We start from the raw sequence: 24,052 nt of genomic DNA on the forward strand, positions 1-24,052 counted from the left end.
CAGCTAATTTTTTGTATTTTTAGTAGAGACGGGGTTTCACCATGTTGACCAGGATGGTCTCGATCTCTTGACCTCGTGATCCACCCGCCTCGGCCTCCCACAGTGCTGGGATTACAGGCTTGAGCCACCGCACCCGGCCCAAACTCTTGTTTCCTAGAAAAAAAATGGGGATAAAATGTGGAGAGATAAGCAGGGGTCAGAACACAGAGAGGCCTTCCGTCTCTTTTGATGGAGGCTGGAGTCAATCCTATAAATGAGGAGAGTGGTATAGTCAGATCAGCCCTTCAGAAAGCTCCCTCTGGCTGCTGAGGACAGGAGGAGAGCAGGCCTGAGGCAGGTAGACCAGTTAGGAAGCTACTCCAATTATTCACAGGAGAGAGGATAAGGCCTCAGCCAAGACAACAGCGGCAGAAAAAAACTGGAGAGGAGAAATGCAAGATTTAAAAGATAAAAGTAGCAGGGTATGGCAATGTATTAGGTATGAAATATAGTGAGGGGTCTAAGATGGGACTGGGGAATCTGGTTTGGGTGTGACTATGTTGAAGACGGCAAAGTGAACCAAGACTGGGCATAAAGGAAGACAAGAGTGAAAGGTGATGACAACCGTTTGGGATATGCTTTATTTATGGTGCCTATAAGACTTCCAGACAGAAACATGTGAAAGGTCAGGGCTAGGGATAGAGATCAGAATATCACTTGGACAATGAATGATCGTTATAACCTTAGGCGATAGAAGTGGCTGGCATGGCACAAGGATAATGTGGAGAGAGGAGCTAAAGGCTAAGAAAGGAATTCAGGAAAATATCACTGCTCAAGGGTGGACAGAGGAGGAGGAGCCCCCAAGTTATCCTGGGAAGCAATAGTCAGGATGGTCTAATGGAGAAGCAGAAGCAAGTACAGAGGGCGGGGAGAGCCTTGTGCCTGCATAGTGACTGAGGGGAAGGGACCTCTACATGATTCTGCCCCCTTGGAATCAGGGCAGGAACAGGAAGACAGTGAGCCTGCTGCCAAAGACTAGGACAGTGGATGCTGGTGATGGGGAGTACTCACCACCCTTTCTCATCTCAGATATTTGCCTCACTCAGCAGCAATCACAAATCCCTGAGCCCACATAAGGTACTTCTCACCTAGATCAGAAACCCAAAACTTCTCCTTTCAATTCACCCAACACCACTCACCTCAGTTCCTTGGGTGGAAAGCAGCAGCCTCTCCTCTGGAAGCATGAACTTTCATTCTCATCTCTTGGCTTTCCACTTTGGGAGGTTCTGAACCATCTTTCTTTTCATCCTCTTCCCAGAAAACTTCTCCGCCCAGTCTTCATCTGACCAAACTGAAAGGAAGGAATCAAATGAATGTTAAGAAATTCAAGCCATCAGCCAATAGCTAATTAGCTATGTCCAGTTCTTCACTGCTTTAGCCAACAAAGTGGGCTCACTAAGTAGGCTTTCATAGTCAGAAGTTCCCTCTTAGAACAAGACAAGTTGCCACTGGGAAATGTCAGGCCTTAAGTCCAGCTCTTAACAGAAGTGAATGAGAATAAGGAGGAAGAACTAAATCAAGCCAAAAGGAATGTCCCATCCTGTGTCAAGGCTGACAGGGCATAGTTGTGACTGTGTCCAAAAGCTAGTCTTTCACATGGGGCAGTGCCTCCACCTTTACTAAGAATCTCAAACTCATTTTTTTATTTCCATGGAGGTGCTACAGTCTCTTCTCCACTATAAACCACTCTACTTGGGTTCATACCATCACTACAAGAGGAAGTAAGGGAGGTGGATCAGAGACCAGTCTGGCCAACATGGTGAAACCCTGTCTCTACTAAAAATACAAAGATTAGCCAGGTGTGGTGGTGCATGCCTGTAATCCCAGCTACTTGCAAGGCTGAGGCATAAGACTCAATTGAACCTAGAAGACAGGGGTTGCAGTGAGCTGCGATCACACTACTTCGCTCTAGCCTGAGCAACAGAGTAAGACTCTATCCAAAAATAAAAAAGGTAGCCAAGGCCAAAGCTGTGGACATGACAGGGAATCTGTGAGTTGTTCCCACTCACCTGGTCTGGAAGAGCCTTCCTTAACTCTCATTGGTTTGGCTAAAATGACAAATTATCCACCCAAAGAGCTCAGATTCATTCTGAAAAGACTGAAATACAACTCAGCTACTTAAACCTGTTAGGTTGAAAGAATACCTGACAGTCTTCCATTTACTTCCCAGGAGCCTGAGACCTGCTTGTGATTCCAAGCCCAGGAACCTGCACCCCATAAGCAGGCTAAGCACAAAGCTAACCACTAGAATGCCCTGGAGCTACCATGCACTTCCTTCAATACCAACAAACAGGAAGCTCTGTGCTGGCAAGATCTTTGGATTTGAGTTCAGGACTCTCTAAAATTATAAGGGTAAATGCAGTTACCAAGTACCTGAGTCTACCTTATAAAGTCAAGGTCAGCTTTGGACTGGAGAAAAAATGCTATTGTTGACTGCTGAGGGGCATGTTTGATGAAGCCCTAACAAAGAACATGGAATGAAGTGTAGAAATATTTCATTAGCCAAGAACAACTGGTACTTCAAAAGAAGTTTTGGGCCTTTTCGTGAGAACTAAAAGTTCTATGAAAAAAGATTCCTTAATTTAGTAAGACTGAGGTTATAATTACAGCTATGTCCTTTGCTTGTAGAAACAAAGATGGATTGGCGGGGCCCAGTGGCTCATGCCTGTAATCTCAGCACTTTGTTAGGCCGAGGCAGATGGATCATGAGGTCAGGAGTTCGAGCCCAGCCTGACCAACATGGTTAAACCCCCGTCTCTACTAAGAATACAAAGATTAGCTGGGCAGGGTGGTATGTGCCTGTAATCCCAGCTACTCGAGAGGCTGAGGCAGAAGAATTGCTTGAATCCAGGAGGCGGAGGTTGTAATGAGCTGAGATCGTGCCACTGTACTCCTGCCTGTGCAACAGAGTGAGACTCCGTCTCAAAACAAACAAAAAAATACTAAAACTAGTGAGGCATGGAAGCACACACCTGTAGTCCTAGCTACCTGGGAGTCAGAAGTGGGAGGACTGGCTTGAGTCAGGAAGGTGGAGGTTGTACTGAGTCGAGATCATGCTACTGCACTCCACTTCAGTCTGGGTAATACAGCGAGACTGTGTCAAAAATAAAAATAAAATAAAATTTAAAAATACCAAAACCAGACTGTGGGATCATTTGGCCCACAGGCTGGAGTTTGCTGACTTCTGCAAAACAGTCAAGAAGAGATTGGCCAACAAAGGTGGTTGGTATTTACACAAGTGTGAAATGAGAAGGATGTCTGGTTAAGAATTAAATTTTCTGTAATCCCAGCACTTTGGGAGGCTGAGGCAGGCAGATCACTTGAGGTCAGGAGTTCGAGACCAGCCTGGCCAACATGGTAAAGCCCCATCTCTACTAAAAATAGAAAAATCAGCCAGGTGTGGTGGCGGGTACCTGTAATCCCAGCTACTTGGGAGACTAAGGCGGGAGAATCGCTTGAACCTGGGAGGCAGAGGTTGCAGTGAGCCGAGATCACGCCATTGCACTCCAGCCTGGGTGATACAGTGAGACTCAGTCTCAAAAAAAAAAAGGAATTAATTTTATAAGTAGCCAGTTCACAGTGAATTATTTCAAATAATGATGACCTGTGATTGCTACAGAACTTTGAAACTATGGAAATTGTTGTTTTTGGTTTAATGAAAAAATATATATTAAAAAAAAGAAAAGAAACTATGGAAACTGGAAACACAATAGGCACATTCCCTACCCCAAAAAGTAGCACCAAATAACAGCTTCAGTAAAAAACAAAGATTCTCAGCCATTACTACATTGTTGACAGCTGCAGCAATATCCTGCCAAAAATATACAAGGAAAAAGTTCATGCCTATAGTTCAACTCTTCTTATGTGTTCAAATAATAACTCAGTAGCACAAAAAAAGACACAATTTCCCCTCTTACTTGCCTAGACTGTATTTTACTAAGAGTGTACTGCCTGTTAGAGCTGGTGGTATACGGATGTGTGCCCAGGTGATGGAGAGAGAGAATACACACAGTAAAACAGGAACAAGCAATGCCAGGCCAGAGGTCTCAGGCCTCTGCAAGACCTGTCTTCTATACTCTGAATACAGGAAGGGAACTCTGAGCCAGGCCTGGTGGGCCATCCTTCAACCAGAACTTCCCGTTTCTCTGCAAAAGCCACTACTGAGCCACTATAATGGGTTGAATAGCATTGTCCAAAATTAATGTCTGCCTAAACCTCAGAATCCCAAAGTTTTGGGAAGCTGAGGCGGGAGGATGGTTTGAGGCTAGGAGTTGAACATGAGCCTGGGCAATATAGTGAGACCCCCATCTCTACAAAAATTTAAAAAATTAGGCAGGCATGGTGGTGTGCACCTATAGTCCTAGCTACTTGGGAGGCTGAGGCAGCAGGAGCATTTGAGCCCAGGAGTTTAAGGCAGCAGTGAACTATAATCACACCACTGCACTCCAGCTTGAATGACAAAGCAAGACCTTGTCTCAAAAGAAGTAGAGTCTTCACAGATGTAATTAGTTAAGATAAGGTCATACTGAATTGTTATGCAGTTATATGATAGACGGTAAATCCAATGACTGGCATCTTTTTTATTTATTATCATTTTTTGGAGACAGAGTTTCACTGCCCAGGCTGGAGTACAATGGTGCAATCTCGGCTCACCGCAACCTCTGCCTCCAGGGTTCAAGTGATTCTCCTGCCTCAGCCTCCTGAGTAGCTGGGATTACAGGCATGCACCACCATGCCCAGCTAATTTTTTTGTGTGTATTTTTAGTAGAGATGGGGTTTCTCCATGTTGGTCAGGCTGGTCTTGAACTCCTGACCTCAGGTGATCCACCTGCCTCTGCCTCCCAAGACTGGTATCTTTATAAGAGCAGAAGACAGAGAGAAATACGTACAAGGAAGAAAGCCATGTGAAGACAGAGGCAGAGACTAAAGTGATACTACAAGCCAAGGAATTGTGAGGAGCCACTAGAAGCCAGGAAGGCAAGGCAAGAGTCTACCTTAGAGCCTTCGGAGAGAGCATAGCCCTGCCAACACCTTGATTTTACACTTCTAGTCTCCAGAGCTGTGAGATAATAAATTTCTGTTGTTGTAAGCCACCCAGGTTTGTGGTAATTTGTTATGACAGCCCAAGGAAACTACCACATCCATTCAAACAGACTGACACCATTTGTAATCAATGACAAGAGTGACACTAGTCAAACGTTGAAAGGAAAACTTCTTACTGCTGCCAACTCAAATTCAACAAAAGAGAATCCTTGGTGCTTTTCTGCAAAAGCAGAAATGGGTTGTTAATATGTGAGCAATAGGAGGAAGCATGCCATATCCAGATATCATTTACAAAATGAAAATCAAATTTTTAGATTTTTCTTGGTTTATTCAGCAATGCATCCAGAAATAAGTCATTTCATTTTAAATAAATATAGCTAAACAATGCACCAATTTTAAACTTTGCAAAATTCAGGCCAGGTGAGTGAGGTTGGCTCACACCTGTAATCCCAGCACTTTGGGAGGCCGAGGCTGGCGGATCATGAAGTTAAGGGATCGACACCATCCTGGTCAACATGGTGAAACCCCGTCTTACTAAAAATACAAAAATTAGCTGGGTGTCGTGGTGCATGCCTGTAGTCCCAGCTACTCAGGAGGCTGAGGCAGAAGAATCACATCGCTTAAACCCAGGAGGCGGAGGTTGCAGTGAGCAGAGATCGCGCCACTGCACTCCAGCCTTGTGACAGAGCAAGCCTCTGTCCCCAAAAAAAAAAATTTTTTTTTTCTGAAACTATCCTCCTACTGATTCTTACTATACACTTTTTATATTAAATGATCAGAAATCAATGCCCCCAAATGGTTCCAACTTAGAAAGTCTACCCTCAAATCCAACAGATTAATTTTTGTAAATTTCAACCCATAGCCACACCATCATCCTAGCCCTACTGTCCTCAGAATCTTCCTTTTCCATCTCCAAGATCACCATCATACTGACCTAAAGAGATACCCCCCTGAACTTCATTATATACCAGCCATACACAGAATGCACATGACTTAAAATTTTTTCCTAAGTTCTTTTCCTGGCATTGGGAATCTGACATGAAGGAATCTGACATAATTTCAGTGTCACCTGTTTCGTAATACAGTAGAATCAGAATATCTGTGATGTTTCCAAATGGAATAAAAGCAGCACGAAGAACTCTGTCCTCACTCCCTCTGAAGACACCAAGAGCATTCTGAATCAATGTCTCCACACTTTTGATGCAGCTGCTCCAATACCTTGTTAACATGAGCACAGGGAAGAAATGAAAGGTGGGGTCCCAAAACTCTTCTGGGTATAACAAAATCACTTGTGAGGTACACTCGTCTCTCCGACCCTCTTCTGACCTACATTTTTTCCCTGGGTATGGTGACAATTTCCTGAACGCGATAGCCTTTTCTTTCTCCTCCATTATCCCAAGAAAATACAAATATGATTACATGACTCTTCTAGTTGGTATGCTTCAAAAGCAGACCAATGGCCAACGGAAAAAAAATCTGCATTTTTTAGTATGCCATATAAGACCTTCATAATCTTAGGTCCCACCCTCTTGCCTCTTTTCCCCTTGTCTCCAATGCCAAACTATTTGCCCCCAAGTGCCAGACTCTTGGTTTTGGCTCTTACTGCCTGTCTCCATTCAGGCAACAGCCTAGCTCCCATCTGAGCTGCTTGATTAACTTTGCATGTTTCAAATCCATCTCTGGACCCAGAGCATCCCGGAAGTTTACCCTCATCTCTCCGGATGGAGAAGTCATTCCCCAGTCTGGCTTTCAACATCACTGTCCATCATACAACCGCATCACAGCATTCACCAATCCGCACAGTGAGGCTGTTCTCGTAATTTCCCAGCTATTCTGGGACCTCCTTCCTCTAATGGGCCAGAGGTAATGGAGTTTGTGGAACAAACGGGCGCCAGTTTGGAATGAGCGTTGAGGTCACGGTAACAGATCGCAACCACCGCTCTGGGTCCAGGTTTGGAAGGGGTAGGGAAAAGGGATCTGGGCAGCGCTAGCGGGTACCATTCACAGGTCGAGAGCGTGAAGCCCTACAGGAGACTTGGCCCAGGATGTGTGGGGCCACGGGTCTGCACCCTTTCCACTCTGCCCACTCCCGGCTCAATCTTGGCACTGCCCGCGAGGACCCCGGCTCGCTCCACGCCAGCATAGTGGACCCTTGCGGCGGCCGCCATCTTGCTTTCAGCGCTTCCGCCGGAAGCCCGCATTGCGCCCCCGCCCCATCCGGCATCGCATTAAGGGAAGGGGCTGTCAGGAAAGACATATTTAGATCTCTTAAGGTGACACCAGATCTTAAGGAAAAGGAGCCCACCAAGAGGAATGAACATCCTAAGAACTGCCTGGGTGGGGCCCTACAGAAGGACCACAAAAGTTCCAGCAATGAAAGCAAGCAAGGCTGGAGCCGCAGGGAAAGTAGGCTACAAAGAGATGTGATCTTGGCCTTTAGAATGTAACTTTACTGTCACTTTGAGCATCAAAGGAATCACAAACAGTGAGGACCTCATTTGCTATAGTCAGAGATCTCCCAAACATTTTCCCACTGCCAGGGGAAACCTTGGTTGCACAATCTGGGCAACTATATCTGCTGACTCACATGCAGCATAAACTGACTGCAGGACAGAGGGGACAGGACAAACCCCAGCCGAGATCAGGAAGGGAAGGACAGGGCTAAATTAACCAGCTGGGATCTGCAGATCTTACCCTATCTATATCCTCGGGGAGTGTGCCAACCCCACTCTGCCCTGACCACATCAGATCTCTGTTCCCTGTAAGTTAAAGGGGATGGATATAACAATCGTACTATAACAGAATGCCCTGGGACAGAATGTTTTAACAGTTCTATTTATCTTGCTAACCTTAAAACTGTCAGCTTCAAGTCAAGAAATAAGCTATCATTGGAACAAATTCATATCCTAAAGTTATTTCCAGTGAAAACTGGAATTCATAGTAAAACTGTGGTCAGAGACAGAGGCAGTTTTATGGAGATTTTTTTTCTTTATTGAGAAACGTAAGACTTGAGTACATCAAATAAAACCAATTTCTGGGGGGGGGGGGAATCAAAACCCACAATAGAAAAAAAAAAAGTTAACACTGTCTGGGCCACAGCAGAACCCAGAAAATATATTTGTATAATTGAAAAATTCTAGGTGCTTCATAATTGACCTTTTGATACAAAATGACCTATTAAATTTGCAATTTGTAGTTCTTGGTGTTGAGGTCCATAGGACAAGCTAGGAAGTCTTCAAACCTTGAGCTGAATTCCATGAGGGGTTATTTGGCTTTTGAATCCTGTAAAGAAAAGCACCAACACAAATAAATGCATAATTAAATAATTTAGAGATTAACATCTAGTGGATAAAGAAAGGTAGTCTAGAAGAAGGTTTCTCAACCTCAGCAGTACTGACACTTTGGGCATTCTGTTGGGTCTGTCCTCCTGTGCACTTGTACGACGTTTAGCATCATCTCTGGTCTCTATCACTAGATGACAAGCCTCCTGAGGCCCTTGACAAGAGGGTCATGACTATGCCAAGTCAACCCTCCCGACGCACCAGCTCTGGTCCTTACCACATGCTTTTTCCTTAGCTCATTTTACTGTCTCTTCTTTCTCTATCTGGAGCACCCACCACCATCACCAGTACTAGTTGACCTTTATTCACTCAAGCCTGCAAAGTCCACAGTCCTCATAAGACGTCACCTGCAACACACTTCACGTAACTAACTCTTATCAGGTGTGCCTGTCTCTCCCACTAGACCATGACGACCCTCAACACCAAGGTCTTTTATGTTTATTGTATTCCCAGAGCTAAGCAGAGAGAATATATACAACCTCAGGTCAAACCACAAAGACAATGCTCACAGGAACAAGGCTTTGGGATCTGATTATGAGAAAGGCACTTCTTAAAGCTCTGATGAGGTGGCTCTTTATGGAGAAAGCTGCTCCTTTTAACTCACAATCTATGATTTCCTTTCTCCCTATTAACTCATCCAGGTGACAGAAAAAGTTCAGGGAACAGCCTGCCCAAGTTACCAGGTTAAATGGCAGAAAATGGCTCTATCCACTGCCTCATTCTTTTAGCATCACATTCACAAATCGAAACCACTGCAGAAAGTGAGAATAGCCACACATACGGTTTTTCCTTGTCTAAGAGGTAGCAGCAGCAACAGCGCCCACCTTCTGGGCAGCTTCTTTCTTGGCATGATGAGCCTGTAGAACTGCTACAGCTTCATCCACCTGCAAGAAATCTCCAGGTGGTCAGTGAAGCTAGGAGAGCTTCTCCACCCCTCCCTAGTGCCCAGACCTAGTGGTGGACCAAAGCCAACCGCACAGATGATTCTAGGCTTCTGGTGTCGACTGCTTCCCCAAATACCCAGCAGCCCCCAGTCAGTCAAGGCATGAAGAGAGGAGTCATGGTGGCAGCAGACCCCACTCTCTGCTGCACTTGGGGGTACAAGTTTGCCCCCACTCTTCCCAAGCTGAGAGCTGAAGCTGCAAGGTCTGAGCCCCAGCTCACCTTGGAGCGGAGAGACTCAGGGGACTCTAACATGTGCAGCAGCTCAGAGTTGTCGATTTCCAGCAGCATTCCCGTGATTTTTCCAGCCAGGTTTGAATGCATTGTTTGGATGAGTGGGAATAAGCGTTCTCCTATGGGAAGGGTAGTTAATAAAAAAAAAATCAAATCCCAGTAAACAATATACACTGGTGTCCTAGTTGGCACCAGACTGGCCCCCTCTTGTTCTGCAAGCAAGTGGGTCACTCACCCAGCATCTGCTTCTGTTCCTGGGGGGGTGCTGCAGCCAGCATGGAGGCAGTCAGTGGCTCCTGCCCCTGCACATGGACCGCAGGCTGTGCCTGGGAACCAGGAGAGGCAGTGGATTAGCATGAAGAAAAGGGTAACACTTGATGGTGGTTGAGAGTCTATTCAATATCTGAACATCTGACTATGTGAACGAGGTGGCTGTCCTTGCTCTCAAGGAACTAATTTCAGTCCTTAAAGAACCGAGGGGTGTGGTGAGAAACAAGAGTGATATGTACATAAACACAAACAATTACAATTAAAATGGCATGCTATCAGAAAGCGAAGTGAAACGTAAATAATAAAACAAACCTATAGTGCCAGGCAAGCATTTCCTGATATTTCCTTAATATACCCAAAGTTACTCAAGAATGCAAAGTCTTGTTATACATAAGGGTAAAGTGAACACTTGTATATAACCTTTTCCTGAAAATCAGTTTTTCCTTAGGGTAATTCCCAGTGCAGACTGAGTCAAAGGGTGTAATTATCAACACATTTATAATTACATTCCACACCACCTTAATTGTACCAAGTGTTTTTGTATCAAATGCTTAAAAACTGTCAACATGCAATGTCAACGCTAGTTAAAAAAAAAAAAGGTATTTTACATAGCATCAAGTTCTAAGAAATCCCCAACTTACAGAGTATGAGACAGGACAGTTAAAGAGTCATTTAAGCAGCTTATGGGCCTGAAGGCTTAGTGTGGCACCTCCACAGCAAACTGCTATTAAGCTCTGAAATAAACTAGTTGCATCTAGAGCACAGCTCTAGAGACACAAGTTATAGCTTAGAAAATCTAAGCTCTGGGTTCAACCCCTTCCCCTCCTACACACACTTTACAGCTTTGAAGGCGAACATCTGATCTGCAAGTTGAAATTTCCTGCCTCAATGTACCAATCACATCTTACAGAGCAGCCAAAGATCCAATAAGGTCACTGGATGTGGAAGTGACCTGGAGGCTCAAAGAGCTGAGTAAGCACGTTATGTCATAAGAGAGCACTGGCTGCCCCCTCTGAGGCATTTCTGAGTGAACTGTCGTTCAGAAGGGCACTTTTAAGCCCCTTCTCTCCTACTAGTGAGCCCCTGAAGGGCAGGGACAGTGAAATCAGAACATAGCATCTTAACACAGAGCAGGCATTCAATACCTGTTGAAGGAATCAAAGCAAAACTTCCTTTACATCAAGTGGAAATGGGGGAAATCCTTTTAAGCATTCTGTTTGGTGGACCTCACCTGCAGAGGCTGTATGGCAGGATGAGGGCTGCGGACACTGGAGGCGTATTTGTAGGGGGCAACAGCCCGGGGAGCAGCAGCAGCAACAGCAGCGCGTGGCGCTAAGTTCTGCACAGCTGTGGGAACGCCTTAGGGAAAGAACAAATACAATTAAAGCCCATCAGTCTGGGCAAAGACCCGTCAAATCCCATCTTTCCCCGTTCTGTGTGCATCCAATACCACCTCCAGACTGGCAGCTGTCAGTCAGCCCTTGCTGGGCGGCACCAGCCCCACCAAAGTCCATAGCCAAGCGGTCCGGGCACTCAGACCCTACAACAGACCAGCAAATGCACATCAGTTTTGGTGGCAGATGTCCGACTGGCCACGTCCCACGGAGGAGAAATTTCAAAGTACGTTTACACAACACATTGCACAGGGGGCCTCTACTGCTACTTTCGAGGATGAGCCAAAGGTTAACACCCAACTCTTTCCGCATCTTGGAATACAAGGCATAGTCTATAAAAACTGTTTCCTTGCATTCCTCACCCACCCAAGAGAACAGGCTGCCTCTGTAGTCATCCAGCTAGCAAACTTCTACAACTAACCTTTTTCGCGTGAGTCACCGATGAGCAAATAATGTTAAAATCAACGGACGCACCTAGAACTCCTATCGTTTCTCTGCTCCTGAGGTGCCTACCTAAGCACACAGCTAAGATGACAGAACGAGGGCTTGATAAATCCGAGCCCAAAAAACTGACCAACCCAGGGCAGAGCCTAGTCATCCTGACTCCCTCCTCCCCAGGTCACACTTCTAAAGGCCAGTTTGCTCACCGACTCTCTGAGTGGTAGTAGGGAGGCCACGAGAGGCCGGAGCATTACCAGTTGGAGCCAGATGGCGAAGAGTTGGACGAGGCCCAGACTGGCGTATAGCACTTGGCATTCCTTGGAAGCCTGATGAAAAGAGAAAAATTGCACATCACTGAGAAGTGAGGTGGACCAGAACCTAGACTGCCTCAGAGTGGGGAAGCAGGAAAGGCAGGGGAGACCAAGACAGGTATATCCTACGCCGTCAAATCACTGTTCCCCACCACCTACCTTGAGGTCTCCCACCTTGCTGCCAGCGTGGATTAGGCCTCATCTGTGCTAACTGGTTAGGTGTATAATATGGAGGCCTTCCCTGAGCCTGTAAGACAGAAGAATACCCCAACGCCCTTGTAAGGACTGAACCCACGCTAGAGCAGTGGCTCATCTCACTAACCAGGACCTAAGCTAATTATTTAGAATATACCTTCTTTCTATTCAAAAGCTAAGGGGTCAGCTAATGGGGACTGTTTAACTCTACCATTGCCACTGTGGGTGTGTGTGTGTGACCACGGCCAAGTCCCGCATTTTTACTTAAAGGGTCCTTATTCTGACACTGTAGATCTCTAATAACCAAAAGTCCCTCTCCCCAACCACTGCATAATACTGCCAGCAGGCAGGTTCCCAAGAGCTGTGACTATATGGCACACCCACCTGTGGGACTGCTGGCACGAAGTAGCCACCTGCTGCTGGCTGGAACTGATTTAAGATGGCATTGGCAGGAAGTGCTCTCATTCCAGCCACTCGTTGCATATACTGGTTGGTCAGGTGAGCCTTTCTCTCTTCCTTCCTCTGGGCCAGGGCAACATATAGTGGCTTGGAACCCACAATGCGTCCATTCATCTCAGTGACTGCTTTGGTTGCCTCTTCCGGAGATGAGAAGCAGACGAAGCCAAACCCTTTGCTTCTTCCATCTTCCAACATTACCTACAAAATGAGACCAGCTACTTAAGAAATAAGGTGTCCCTGGCTGGGTGTGGTGGCTCATGCCTGTAATCCCAGCTCTTTTGAAGGCTGAGGTGGGACGGCTGCTTAAGCTTAGCAGGTTGAGACCAGCTGAAGCAATGTAGCAAGAGCCCACCTCAAAAAAACAAAGCAAACCCACAAATAGACAAGAAAAAAGAGATGTCCCTGGGTGGGCAGGGAACTATTCAGAAGAACCAGAAAGTGTGGGTTCTGCTGCAGTCACTGAGTCTAGGTCAGGGGTTCAAACCTGGCATAGGATTTACCCCAGACCAATTAAGTCACAACCCCTAAGGTACCTAGGCATTTTCAAGTCCCCAGGTGATGCTAAAGTTCCAAAACAGTATGATATGGCTAATGTTAAAACTGGGAACCCAAAGATGTTTCCTGATACCTGGAGGATAGCTACCCCTGGGTAACCACAAAACATCTTGACAGTAGTGCTGACAAGTTTATTTTCAGATCTCATCTGCTCAAAGACCTCAGTGGACAAAACTCTAACAAGCCCTTAGCAACGTCAGGATAACGCTTTTGGAATACCACTGGATAGGAGTTATAAAATGCTCAGGCAGGCTGGGCATGGTGGCTCACACCTGTAACACCAACACTTTGGGAGGCCGAGGAGGGCGGATCTGAGGTCAGCAGATCGAGACCATCCTGGCTAACACAGTGAAACCCCGACTCTACTAAAAATACAAAAAATTAGCCAGGCGTGGTGGCACGTGCCCCTGTAGTCCCAGCTACTCAAGAGGCTGAAGCAGGAGAATTGCTTGAACCCAGGAGGCGGAGGCGCGGTGAGCTGAGATTGCACCATTGCACTCCAGCCTGGACGACAGAGCAAGACTCTGTGTCTGAGGAAAAAAAAGAAAAAAAGAAAGACTGCCACCATTAATTCAATGAGATGACCAGCTCAGAGATAGGCAGCCTAGATTCTAGTCTTACTTGCCCTCCTGAGGCTCAATTTCCATTATATACTCCAAACAGCTACAAAGCCACAGGTCTACTGGTTCAGGCAGTCTTTTTCCACATTAAGTACATCATTCACAAATGGCATTTTTCCTTATTTGAAGAGGCTATTCACTGTCTTCTCTGGTGTGCCTGTCATTGCATTATGTCTTAGTTAATGGCCCAGAGAGCCTCCTGAAGTGGAGGATAGGGAAGTAAAGATGTGCATCACTCCACAACTCTGTCAATGAGGTGGGTCAGTTAGGTATGCCAAAAAAAATGCCACACCATGATCTTGAAAATGGTGACTGACAATTCAAGGTATGGCTCTTTTGCTCCCTTCTTAAATGCCAACTTGACTACCAGACAGATAAGCAAGGAGAGACTATCACTCCTTCCACCCATGGGGGCCAGTCGAAGGGATCAATTGCAAAAAAGGAAAGGGTAAGGAACTGGGCAAACTCGCAGTTGGCTTCTGGCCAACTCCCTACTACAACTGATAACACTGCTTTGCACAACATTCCCAGGTTGGGAGGAACTCCCACTAAGAAGCAGGGCAGGGCCACTAAGCCTTTACAGCCCACATGGCTTCTCTTTCCATCAACTAAAGGACTTTGTGGCATCTGACACACCTCTGCTGACCAAGACCAGAGTCTGCATCAGGCCATAACCCAAAATATTCCGATGCCACCAGTTTCCATCCTGCTCCCAAAGTGCCAAGGATAAGCTGTACATCATCTCCATGTAGTCAGCGTTCTCTTCTCTTGTTCAAGGACTAAAATTCCATAACTGTAAAATAAGGCTCCTACTTGCCCTGCTAACTTAGTTGATATGATTATCAGAGAAAATCAAGCAAATGATGCACACTATGAAACATGGAAAAACAATCTTCCATACCCCTTTCCTCTCTTTATGAGACCAGGGTAGAAGTTCCCAAGCCCAATTCCAAAATCTTCAAAATACCTTAATTCTCAAGGAGAAAGTGTGGCAGAGCTGTAGAGACAGGCCCCAAGACAAATGGAAAACAACCTGTCTGGATTTCCTCTGCTCATACTGTAGCACCATCTGTCCCCACACCGGCACGAAGCAGCAAGGAATGGGAAAGATTCAGGTGCTCTGGGTTGGCAGGGAGGGGCTGGGCCAAATTCCTCTGCAGATTCCAGTGCTTGGGAAACAGTGTAATGTTAATCGAATGAAATGCCATTCTCCCAGAATGTATACTTTGATAGGTAATTGAAGGCAAGGAGGAATTTGCTAGAAAAATGTAGTAACTACTCTCAGAAATGAACAAAATTTAAATCCTATTCCTTCAATGGAACAAATGCCAATAAGCCTGTAATAGAATACTACTGCTTTCGATCCCCAAATCTCAGTATTGTAATACCTTCGCACTGGTAATTGATCCAAAAGGAGAAAACTCTTTCCTTAATTTCTCATCATCAATAGTATCATCCAAGTTCTTAATGTAGAGATTCACCCCCTGAAAGAAAAAGATGACTGTTAACTGCATTTGTATACCACAAATATTCCCGAAGAAAGTGGTTCCCAAAGGATGGCCTCCAGACCAGGAGCACCAGCATCTTTGGGAACTTGTTAGAAATGAAATTCTCAGGCCAGACCCCAAACCCAATGAATCAGAAACTCTGGGGCTAGAGCCCAGCTATCTGTTTTAACAAGCTCTGCTGATGATTCTGATGCAAGCCCCAAGTTGTGAAACTACTGCCCTGAAACTGACAGGATCATCAGTGCAGTCACCTTTTGTCACTTCACCCCACAGCTGCTCTTGTGACCACTTCACCCCAGCAGGGGTCTTCTTGAAGCCATGCCAAACAAAGGAGTCTCATTTAAGTAAAAGGAACCTATATGGCTAAAAGCAACAGGCTGAGGCTTCCAGAATAGAGAACTTCTTGATGAATAACCTCATTTCTCTTGTCTCTGGTTCTCTAATAATCAGTCCTATGTGGTAGGTGTATATCCTATTAAGCCTGATATTCTTGGGGAAAATGGGAGGAAGAACAGACTCCAACTCCCAAAAAACAAAGCCTGCTAATCATAAGGGTGTTCTGCAAACATTTCACGGCCAATCCCATTGCTAGGCTGGGCCAAGACCACCTTACCTGATATCGACTAATTCTCTCCTGTTTCAACTGCTCAAATTTCCGTTTTAACTCTGCCTGCCGTTCTACTTTCTTTTGTGCACGGCCTACAAATATGATTTTCCCACTTATTTCTTTTCCATTCATCTCTTCCACAGCCTAGAGAGGAAAAATATGTCTTTAAAATCAAGTTACAGAGATGGGGCCTTATTCTAAAGGTCTAAGTCCCAACTTAGGACTGAAAACTAAATTCATTCCACCTGTCACACAAATTCAAACTTCCTCATCTGTAAAGTGAGGTTAATATTTAAATGGGTTACTCATCTAGATAATATAGAAATAGTACAGGTGTCTAAACACAATTGTGGTGACATGAGCCTAGGGTGATAATCTTCTGGCTGCCAGTAAATTCTGCAGGTGCTTGTGTGGGTATTGAAGCGATAAATGTTGAGGGTCTGGCACAATGTTTTGCCCACAAGTAGCTGCTGTGCTGTTATCAAATCAGCACTCCCTGGGCTTTAGTTCTCTCACCTATGCAGGGAACAAACATTTGTCCTATTCTTTCCATAACTGATAGCTGAGGTGACAGGTATGTGCCAAGTGCTTTGTAAACACCTACGCAATACATTAACATGTGGAACCCAGGAAGATGATCCCAGAGTATAGTAATGATACTATAATCTACTACTAGATACTCAGACCATCCCAGCTCCAGCTAGATGCTAGCAAGACCCTACTTATACTCTGAGGCCACCTCTTACAAGCTTTTCCAGCCTTTGTGGTACACTCACCTTATTGGCATCCTCGTGTTTTTCGTAACTCACAAAGCCAAAGCCTTTGGATTTCCCGTTGGGATCTCTCATCACCTTGACACTCAGGGTCTTACCTATTACCAAAGGACAGAACTATTAGTAACACCGTTTCTGGCATAGCTAGAGAGAAGGCTTCCCTCTAGACACTCACTTGAAGCAAATCTCTGGCACAGTGTCCTCATCTCTTAAGAACAGACAGGTCTGGTGAATTGTGCAAGGGGACAAGGACCCCCAACTTACCAAACTGACTGAATAGCTCTTTCAGACTCTCATCATCCACCTCTTCCCCGAAGTTTTTGATATAAACATTGGTGAATTCCTTGGCTTTGGCTCCAAGCTCGGCTTCCCGCTCTTTGCGAGACTTGAATCTGCCCACAAATCTAAAAAGAAACCATGAAGAACAGCAATCATCCAAAGGAATAAAACATGATTTCCAGGGACTCAAAGGAATACAGGATAAAGGCTGACAGGAGAGGTTAAAACACGAGATCCCCATCCACCACCGAGGAGGCTCAGAGACACCCCAAGTCCCCAGCAGAAAGAGAAAAAGGCAGGACTATCCTGTGAAGACCAGCCCCAGGGCTCCTGGCTTAGACCAGGGCTACTCCTACCACATCACACTGCCTTCATGAAGAAACCTGATGACCATGTTTTTAAAACGCTCATTTCTGTGCAACTATGTAAATGCATAGAAAAGGTCTGGAAGGATACAAACCAAACTGTTAACAGTGGTCAATCCTAGGCATGAGATTGTTGGAGCGAAGGGGCACCCTTTGCTTTTTAAATTTATTCATTTTGGTACTGTTATACTTAAAAAACTTATCCATACACTGACATTTTATTTCTTTTTAGTGGTATCTGTAGATCAACCACTGGATAGACATTATAAACATAACCCACCCTTTGGTACATTCAATGAGACAAAAGACAAAAATTATTTTTGCTTCTAACAGCCGAGACCTATTGTCCCTTCTCCTCCCCACATGACTTTGCTAAGCTCCCCCTCTCTGCATTCTACAGTAACAACCACAACAAAGCAACAAGGTCTGTTATGAAGTTCTTCTGCCAAGGGATGGGATTTTTCATTGTCACCAAGTACTACTGTGGAGCCAGCCTTGTATTAGAGGTCACTGATTCATAAGTTAGAAAATGGAGAACCACGGGGACAATTTGGCATCAACCACTAGCGGGGGACCCATGGACAGACCTGAGTCACAGGAAAGCCAAGGTCACACTGCTAGTATACAGCTCCTGGTCAGTCCAGGGCCCTCTCCACTCTGCCGCTGGCCAAGACCCCCACTCAGAGTGAGCTTAGAGCTGCCTTCCAGCCAGCCCCAGTTGCTGATGCTCACAAAACCCACAGACAGATGCCATTAAGGGAGAGGCGGCAGGCAGGCCATGGCTTGGGCAGGAAGCCCACCTTGGCGAGTCAAAAGGGCTGCCACGGCTCAGGCAGGGAGACTCACCAGCCCTGGAGTGGAGAGGTAGGAGCAGGCCACACTTGGGCCGAGAACCAGTAGCCGCCTTGTGTGTGCCAGTTAATACCGAGGTGGGGCCACGGCTGGCTCATGCGATGGTTGTTGCTCCGGACTGGGACACTCACACTTTGCGGTCATTGAGGAGCATGCCATTCATCTTCTCGATGGCCTTGTCGGCAGCCTCTTGGGTCTCGAAGTGGACAAAGGCATAACCCTTCGAGCCGTTCTCATCACACACCACCTGTCAAAGACAAGGTGGACCACTTTAGCACCACTGGCCAGCTCCAGAGACATGAGAACCTCAGGGTATCTTGTATCCTATGCAAACCACAGTGCTGCAAGAAAACAAACCATTTTCCAAGCCCACAACAGATTTTCAGTGTAGTGTGGCATTAGACACATACACCACCATCGCATAAGTTTTAAAGTGCTCAGCATAAAACTGATGTGAAGGAAGAGAGTGAATTTATGCTTCTAAAGGGATTAAGTTTACTGAAGACCGGAGACACTTCTCTGGTCTGCTCCTTTCCCCCAACCCAAAAGAAAAACCTTCTGGGGCTTTCCAAAGCTAAAAACCAGGAAGGCTATTTCAGGCTGAGGAAGAACAGCACACAAAAGCACGTGCTGGTTATGCTGGGTGTGCCCCTGAGATTATCCATGGGAACTTTTAGGATTCCATCCCCAGCATTCTGAAAATTCCCATACCCTGATGCCCACTTCCAAGGTAGTTCTCCATTTGGTTATTTATCTTGTTTTCAAGATTCAATTAATTTTTCTGCTAAAATCATTTAATCAGTGTTTACCTTGCAGGATAGAATGTTTCCAAAAGCAGAAAAAGTATCATAAAGTGCCTTGTTATCTATAGATTTGTCCAGGTTCTTGATGAAGACGTTTCCCACACCAGATTTTCTCAAAGAGGGATCCCTCTGAGACCACATGATGCGGATTGGCTTTCCCTTAATCACATCAAAGTTCATGGTGTCCAAAGCCCGCTCAGCTGTAGGAGAGAAACACATTTCAATAGGGATGGAAAACGTCAGCTCCCACAGGCCAACATCCTAAGAACAGATTACTCTAGGACTTTTCAAGGTAATCACCCTTGATAAAAGGCAACTCTATTAAAATAAAAGGGCATCAGATTCCTCCAGCCTGCACTGTTACTAAGGGCAGAGTAAGTTCCAGTTAATGACTACTTCGTGACAGAAGTCTGAACGCCCCCTTTGGGTCTGTGCCCTTGTTGGATAAAGGGGTCATAAGTGAAGACAATCTAAGTGGCTTTAATGACACCAAGATCCAACGATAATACCTCACATTTGACCAAGCTTTACCATTTAGAAGAGACTTTGTAGACTACCACCCACCATGACTCAGGTGGGACAGCTGAAATTACACATTTTACAAAATGAACAAACTTAAGTTTAGGTAACTAAGCTGTGCAGCTAGGTAGTGATTAGGAAACTAATACCAGATTATCAAAGTTATCAAGTCATTTAGTCTGCAATCCAGGAGCAAATGATCTGGAGAAAAAAAGGTGCTATCCCTGAATTCAGTCCAGTTTCTTTTATTTTCAATTTCTGAGAACAAAAATTGACTTAAACAAGCATCAATCATCAAAATGGATACAACTGGTCATATATGGAAAAGTTCTCTGCACAAGGATTAAACCATGATACCTTCTGCCTAAGCAGAACAGTGCGCAGGTGGTAGGCCCCACACCTACTGGTTTCCAGGCCTTCTGAAGCCTTAATTGGAGTTCTGTAGAATTCTAGGGGTTTGGCTACCCCACATGCCCAACCAATTTCCCCATCCAGTGCCTTGGAATGCTTCCTCAGCTTCCCAACCAAGTGTATGTGTGCGCCACAGACACCATTTAAAGAACCAAAAGCTGGGCCGGGCACGGAGGCTCACACCTGTAATCCCAACTTTGGGAGGCAGGCAGATCACCTGAGGTCGAGTTCAAGACCACGCTGAACAACATGGAGAAACCCCGTCTCTACTAAAAATACAAAATTAGCTGGGCATGGTGGCGGGTGCTTGTAATCCCAGCTACTCAGGAGGCGGAAAAGGACAATCATTTGAGCCTAGGAGGCAGAGGTTGCAGTAAGTCCAGATCACACCATTGCACTCCAGCCTAGGTGACAAGAGCGAAACTCCATCTCAAGAAAAAGAAAAAGGAAGGAAGGGAAAGAAAAAAGAAACAAAAGCTAAACATATCACCACCTGCCAGCCAAAACACTTCTCATCACTAATGGCAACAAGGATACCCAGGTCTGGTGGCCACTTTTCCTTAAGGCTATTATGGCATCTACTAACAATGGCCTGACCCAGAACCTCCTCCATGAGAGGATTTACACAGGCTCAGAGCAGGACAACCTGCTCCTTGCCTCAAGACAGCATCTCACTTACATCAGGGGACAAAATTCCCCAACTCTGGTGCTCTACAAGCTCAACCGTTGCATCAGCCAGAATTTATTTTCACTCATTATTTCCAACAACTTTCCCCACCCGCTTCAGAAGGTGGGCTCATCTGTATGGGGGCAGCTGGGAAAAGGGGAGATGACAACACAGAACCAAGTCAGGAACAGTTCAGGTACAAAGAAGTTTGCTTTTGATGGCTATCAGAGATAGACAGCCGGGATCGAAAACTATTTCATTAATTAGCAGTAAAGGAGCCCATTTCAACACAGCTCCTCATCTATTTCCAGACAGCACTGCACAAGGCAAGCCGGCTTAGTCTGACAAATCTGGCTGCACTTATTTATAGCAGAGAGAGGTCCTGCAGAAATATGTGTTGGCAGACACACTGACCAATAGCTTCTGCTATCTCTAAGTGACACGACTTTTGTTCAGAACTCAAGAAGACAGACAACAGCTAATGCCGTACACACTATTTCCCAAAATGACCATGCTCAGCTACCTTCTTTGCGCTCCTATGGCCATAGACAGAACTCAGCTTGGAGCACACTGGATTGACGGTAGCAATACCTAGTCGCTCTCAACATGTCCAATTCTCTGGTCTCAGCTGCAACCCGACCAAGTAAACTCTGGGCCTCAGACAGTGAACCAAGTGGGCACAACACTAGGGGCCAGGAGATCTCTTGCTATAGAATGGCTTGTTTCTCCCAGTCATAATCTCTGCAGTTGTTCCTTTTTAATCTGGAGTCACGTGCAGCCTCTGATCAGGTTTCCTCTGGCCTCACTCTTGCCACGCCTGCAGCATACTTCTCCAAGCTCCTGCTAAGGCCACAATCTGGGGTGGCAGAGCACTGTGCTGGGAGTCCCAACTTGGCTTCCTTTTTGCATTCCTTTTCCTTCTCAGGAGTTCCATTTTCTTCAGATCGGATGAAGTAAAAGGGCTCTGACAAGTGCAAAGGACTGTTACAGCGAAGGTGACAAATGCCACCAGCCCAGACTTTCAAGTGACGCTTCCCCAAACTACCTCCACACCACTCTTTACAGCAGAGCCTGGATACCATCTGTCCAGAGCAAAGCACTCCTCCACTCCAGTGGCAAACACACTGACCAGGGAACCGGCCTGGCACACGCAGCTCCTGTGACACTAACCCAAGTCTCTGCTAGAGTTTAACGCACAGAATCCTTCCCCCTGCTTCCTGCCTGCCCTGACGGGATCCCTTATCAGCACATCAGGGGGTCAAGGTTAGTAAAGGTGGGGGAGTGGACAGGAGCTTTGCAATGCAAAACTTTTGCGGGGAAATTGTTTCACACGTCCCGCCTTTTTGGCAGGCCTGGGAGAGGGCACAAGCAAGGGTCTCTAACAGCCCAGTCCTACTGACAAGGACCACACACAGTGGAATGCCAGTGACTTCCCTCTACTCCTGTTTTAGTCTCCTTGGGTTCCAACCCCACCACCGGCAACACCAGCGAGTAGCCCAAGGTCACCCAGTTAGCAAGTGGTAGAAACAAGACTGAAACTCGAGTCATCTGATGCCAGGTCCGTGCTCTCAACCTCTGCACCCTGCTCCCACCTTCGGTGGCAACATGCTGTCCTGAGGCCGCCCTCCTCGGCGGGAGGGCCCTGCCGGAAGACGACTCCCGGGGTCCGCCGGGCTCCCACGCACGTGTGGGCACAGCTTCTACTCACCATCAGCCGGCTGCTGGAAGTTGACGTAGGCATAGCCCAGGGAGCGGCGGGTGATCATATCACGGCAGACCCGGATGGACAGCACAGGCCCCGCGGGGCTGAACTTTTCGTACAGCATGGCTTCGGTGACGTCCGAGTGTAGGTCGCCCACGTACAGGGAGGCCATGGGGTAGCTGCTGGCCGCAGCGTTCATCTCCCCGCCCCCCACCACCCCGAGCCCCGCCAGGAGGACTTCTTATCGGGCCCGCCGCAGGACAAAAGGGGCGCCCTCGGAGCCGGGGCCCGCGCCGCGGCTCACAGGTGGCAGCGGCGAGGATGAGCTGGAGTCGGCGGGCTCGGAGACTGGACGGAGGCGGGGGCCGGCTCCCACGGCCGCGGCACCGCAGACAAAAGGCTCTCCGCACAATACGGCCCTCCCCGCGACTTTGCACTTCTCCGCAGTCCTGGTGTGAAGCTCCAAATTTCAAAAAAATCAAAGTAGAAAGAAAAATTAAATGGGGAATCCCCTTCCGAAGGGTAAAGATCCTTTAAGAGGCGACCAGACGCTGCCCACGGCGGCCTCGGGGACACGCGTTTCTCTATAAATATAGGCCTCGGGCTCCGGCGGTTTAAGATTACAACCGCCGGGGAAAAGGGAAACCAAATCTTTGTGGGCGCCGACTCCGCGAGCCCCGGGCTGGCGGCGAAGGGCAGCGCGGACACGTGGTGCGCGGGGCCGGCGCGGGGCTCGGGCGGGCGGAGGGGGCGGAGGGCGCGGCGGGCCGGGCGGGCGGCTCACCCCGGGACCGACGGAGACCGACGGACGCCAAGCGCGGCGGCGACGGGCGCGGGGCAGGCCGGAAGCGTGCGAAAGTGACTTCCCCGCGGGTTCTCCGAGGAGGACTCGCTTTTTCTTTCTCCCTTTTTTTTTTAAGGATTTTGAAGCGTTTTCGGATTTTTTTTATCTTTTTCTCTTTTTTTCCTCAGGCTGCGGAGCCCGAAAGCGACAGAGGCGGCAGCGACCCGGGGCGGAGAGAGGCGGCCGAGGGAGCCACCGCTCCATTTATACCCGCCCGCCCCGGGCGCTGCTGGTCGAAGGGCGCCTCGCGACCTGGGCGCAGTCGTGCCCGCCCACTCGGCCCGGGGGCCCGAGGCGGGGCGGCCACGCGAGAGCGACCCGGCGGGGCCGCGCGGCGCCACAGCGACCCCTGGCGCGCGGAGGACCGCCCAGCTCGCGGCTACCGGAGACCCCAGGGCCTCTTTATGTAACAAATAAATCCTTAACACCCTCCCGCCCATCAACCCAGAATAGAACCTAGGGGCCATTTAACCCGCCCACAAGCATGATGTTGAAAATTCAGTGGACTACCTAATTGTGAAATAAAGGTGACATAAAATAAGTTAAAATAATAGGTGGTCCAATAGTTACCTATTGCTGTGTTTGGGTCCAAATACAGCAGAAGACTTGTGAAGTTTTCAGAATACTGTTGACTAGAGGCAGAATCGTCAAGAGCTATAAATGCAAGCAATATCCATAGGTGATGGGATTTTCTGAAAAGATGAACAAATTTTGGTAAAGCTTCAATGAAACGAAACACAAGCATCCCCTCTATTGACATGCTGGTGGCATTCCTAGACATTTAGTTTGAATATAAGGGCACAGAAATATTTTCTGTTTCTATGTTTAAAGTTGAATAATTACAAAAAGATTTTTCATCTACATGCGGGTCTGGCAGG

General features: G+C 47.0%; 1 protein-coding gene, 1 long non-coding RNA gene and 1 other non-coding gene across 7 annotated transcripts in view; all 3 read right to left on the reverse strand.

Annotated features, from left to right (window-relative positions):
• LOC116529571 overlaps nt 1-1,837 on the reverse strand; it is a 23,129-nt gene extending 21,292 nt beyond the window's left edge. Inside the window, exon 1 of the long non-coding RNA XR_004259549.1 lies at nt 145-1,837. This is a non-coding gene — a long non-coding RNA (uncharacterized LOC116529571). The remainder of the gene's footprint in view (nt 1-144) is intronic.
• A 6,210-nt stretch (nt 1,838-8,047) lies between these two features.
• PABPC4 (poly(A) binding protein cytoplasmic 4) lies at nt 8,048-23,353 on the reverse strand. 5 transcript variants are annotated; one of them, XM_032247567.1, is made up of 16 exons: nt 22,337-23,353; nt 19,038-19,231; nt 18,360-18,475; nt 16,997-17,136; nt 16,736-16,830; nt 15,966-16,103; nt 15,233-15,328; nt 12,595-12,867; nt 12,175-12,262; nt 11,959-12,030; nt 11,323-11,409; nt 11,101-11,228; nt 9,835-9,925; nt 9,588-9,718; nt 9,205-9,307; nt 8,048-8,364 (listed from the first exon to the last, which is right to left on the reverse strand). In XM_032247567.1, the coding sequence occupies exons 1-15, from the start codon at nt 22,527-22,529 to the stop codon at nt 9,218-9,220; spliced, it is 1,932 nt and encodes a 643-aa protein (XP_032103458.1). In that variant the 5' UTR covers nt 22,530-23,353; the 3' UTR covers nt 8,048-8,364; nt 9,205-9,217. The 5 variants fall into 5 exon arrangements, with proteins under 5 accessions (XP_032103458.1, XP_032103456.1, XP_032103457.1 ...); XM_032247565.1 differs by having other exon boundaries at nt 11,911-12,030; XM_032247566.1 differs by having other exon boundaries at nt 9,248-9,307; nt 11,911-12,030; nt 22,337-22,599.
• LOC116529642 lies at nt 14,829-14,963 on the reverse strand. Its single transcript, XR_004259579.1, has one exon. It is a non-coding gene; the product is annotated as a small nucleolar RNA SNORA55 (small nucleolar RNA).
• Nucleotides 23,354-24,052: the final 699 nt, after the last annotated feature.

Source organism: Sapajus apella, unplaced genomic scaffold (assembly GCF_009761245.1).
Source record: "Sapajus apella isolate SASKATOON/1434 unplaced genomic scaffold, GSC_monkey_1.0 scaffold62, whole genome shotgun sequence".
NCBI lineage: Eukaryota > Metazoa > Chordata > Mammalia > Primates > Cebidae > Sapajus > Sapajus apella.

Excerpts from the sequence above, each read along its gene's own strand:
- PABPC4 (XM_032247565.1), bottom strand. The coding sequence starts at position 22,529 with ATGAACGCTGCGGCCAGCAGCTACCCCATGGCCTCCCTGTACGTGGGC. Across the intron at positions 16,831-16,996 it reads AGAGCTATTCAGTCAGTTTG|GTAAGACCCTGAGTGTCAAG; the intron begins GTAAGTTGGGGG and ends CTTTGGTAATAG. Across the intron at positions 9,719-9,834 it reads GGAACAGAAGCAGATGCTGG|GAGAACGCTTATTCCCACTC; the intron begins GTGAGTGACCCA and ends CCCTTCCCATAG.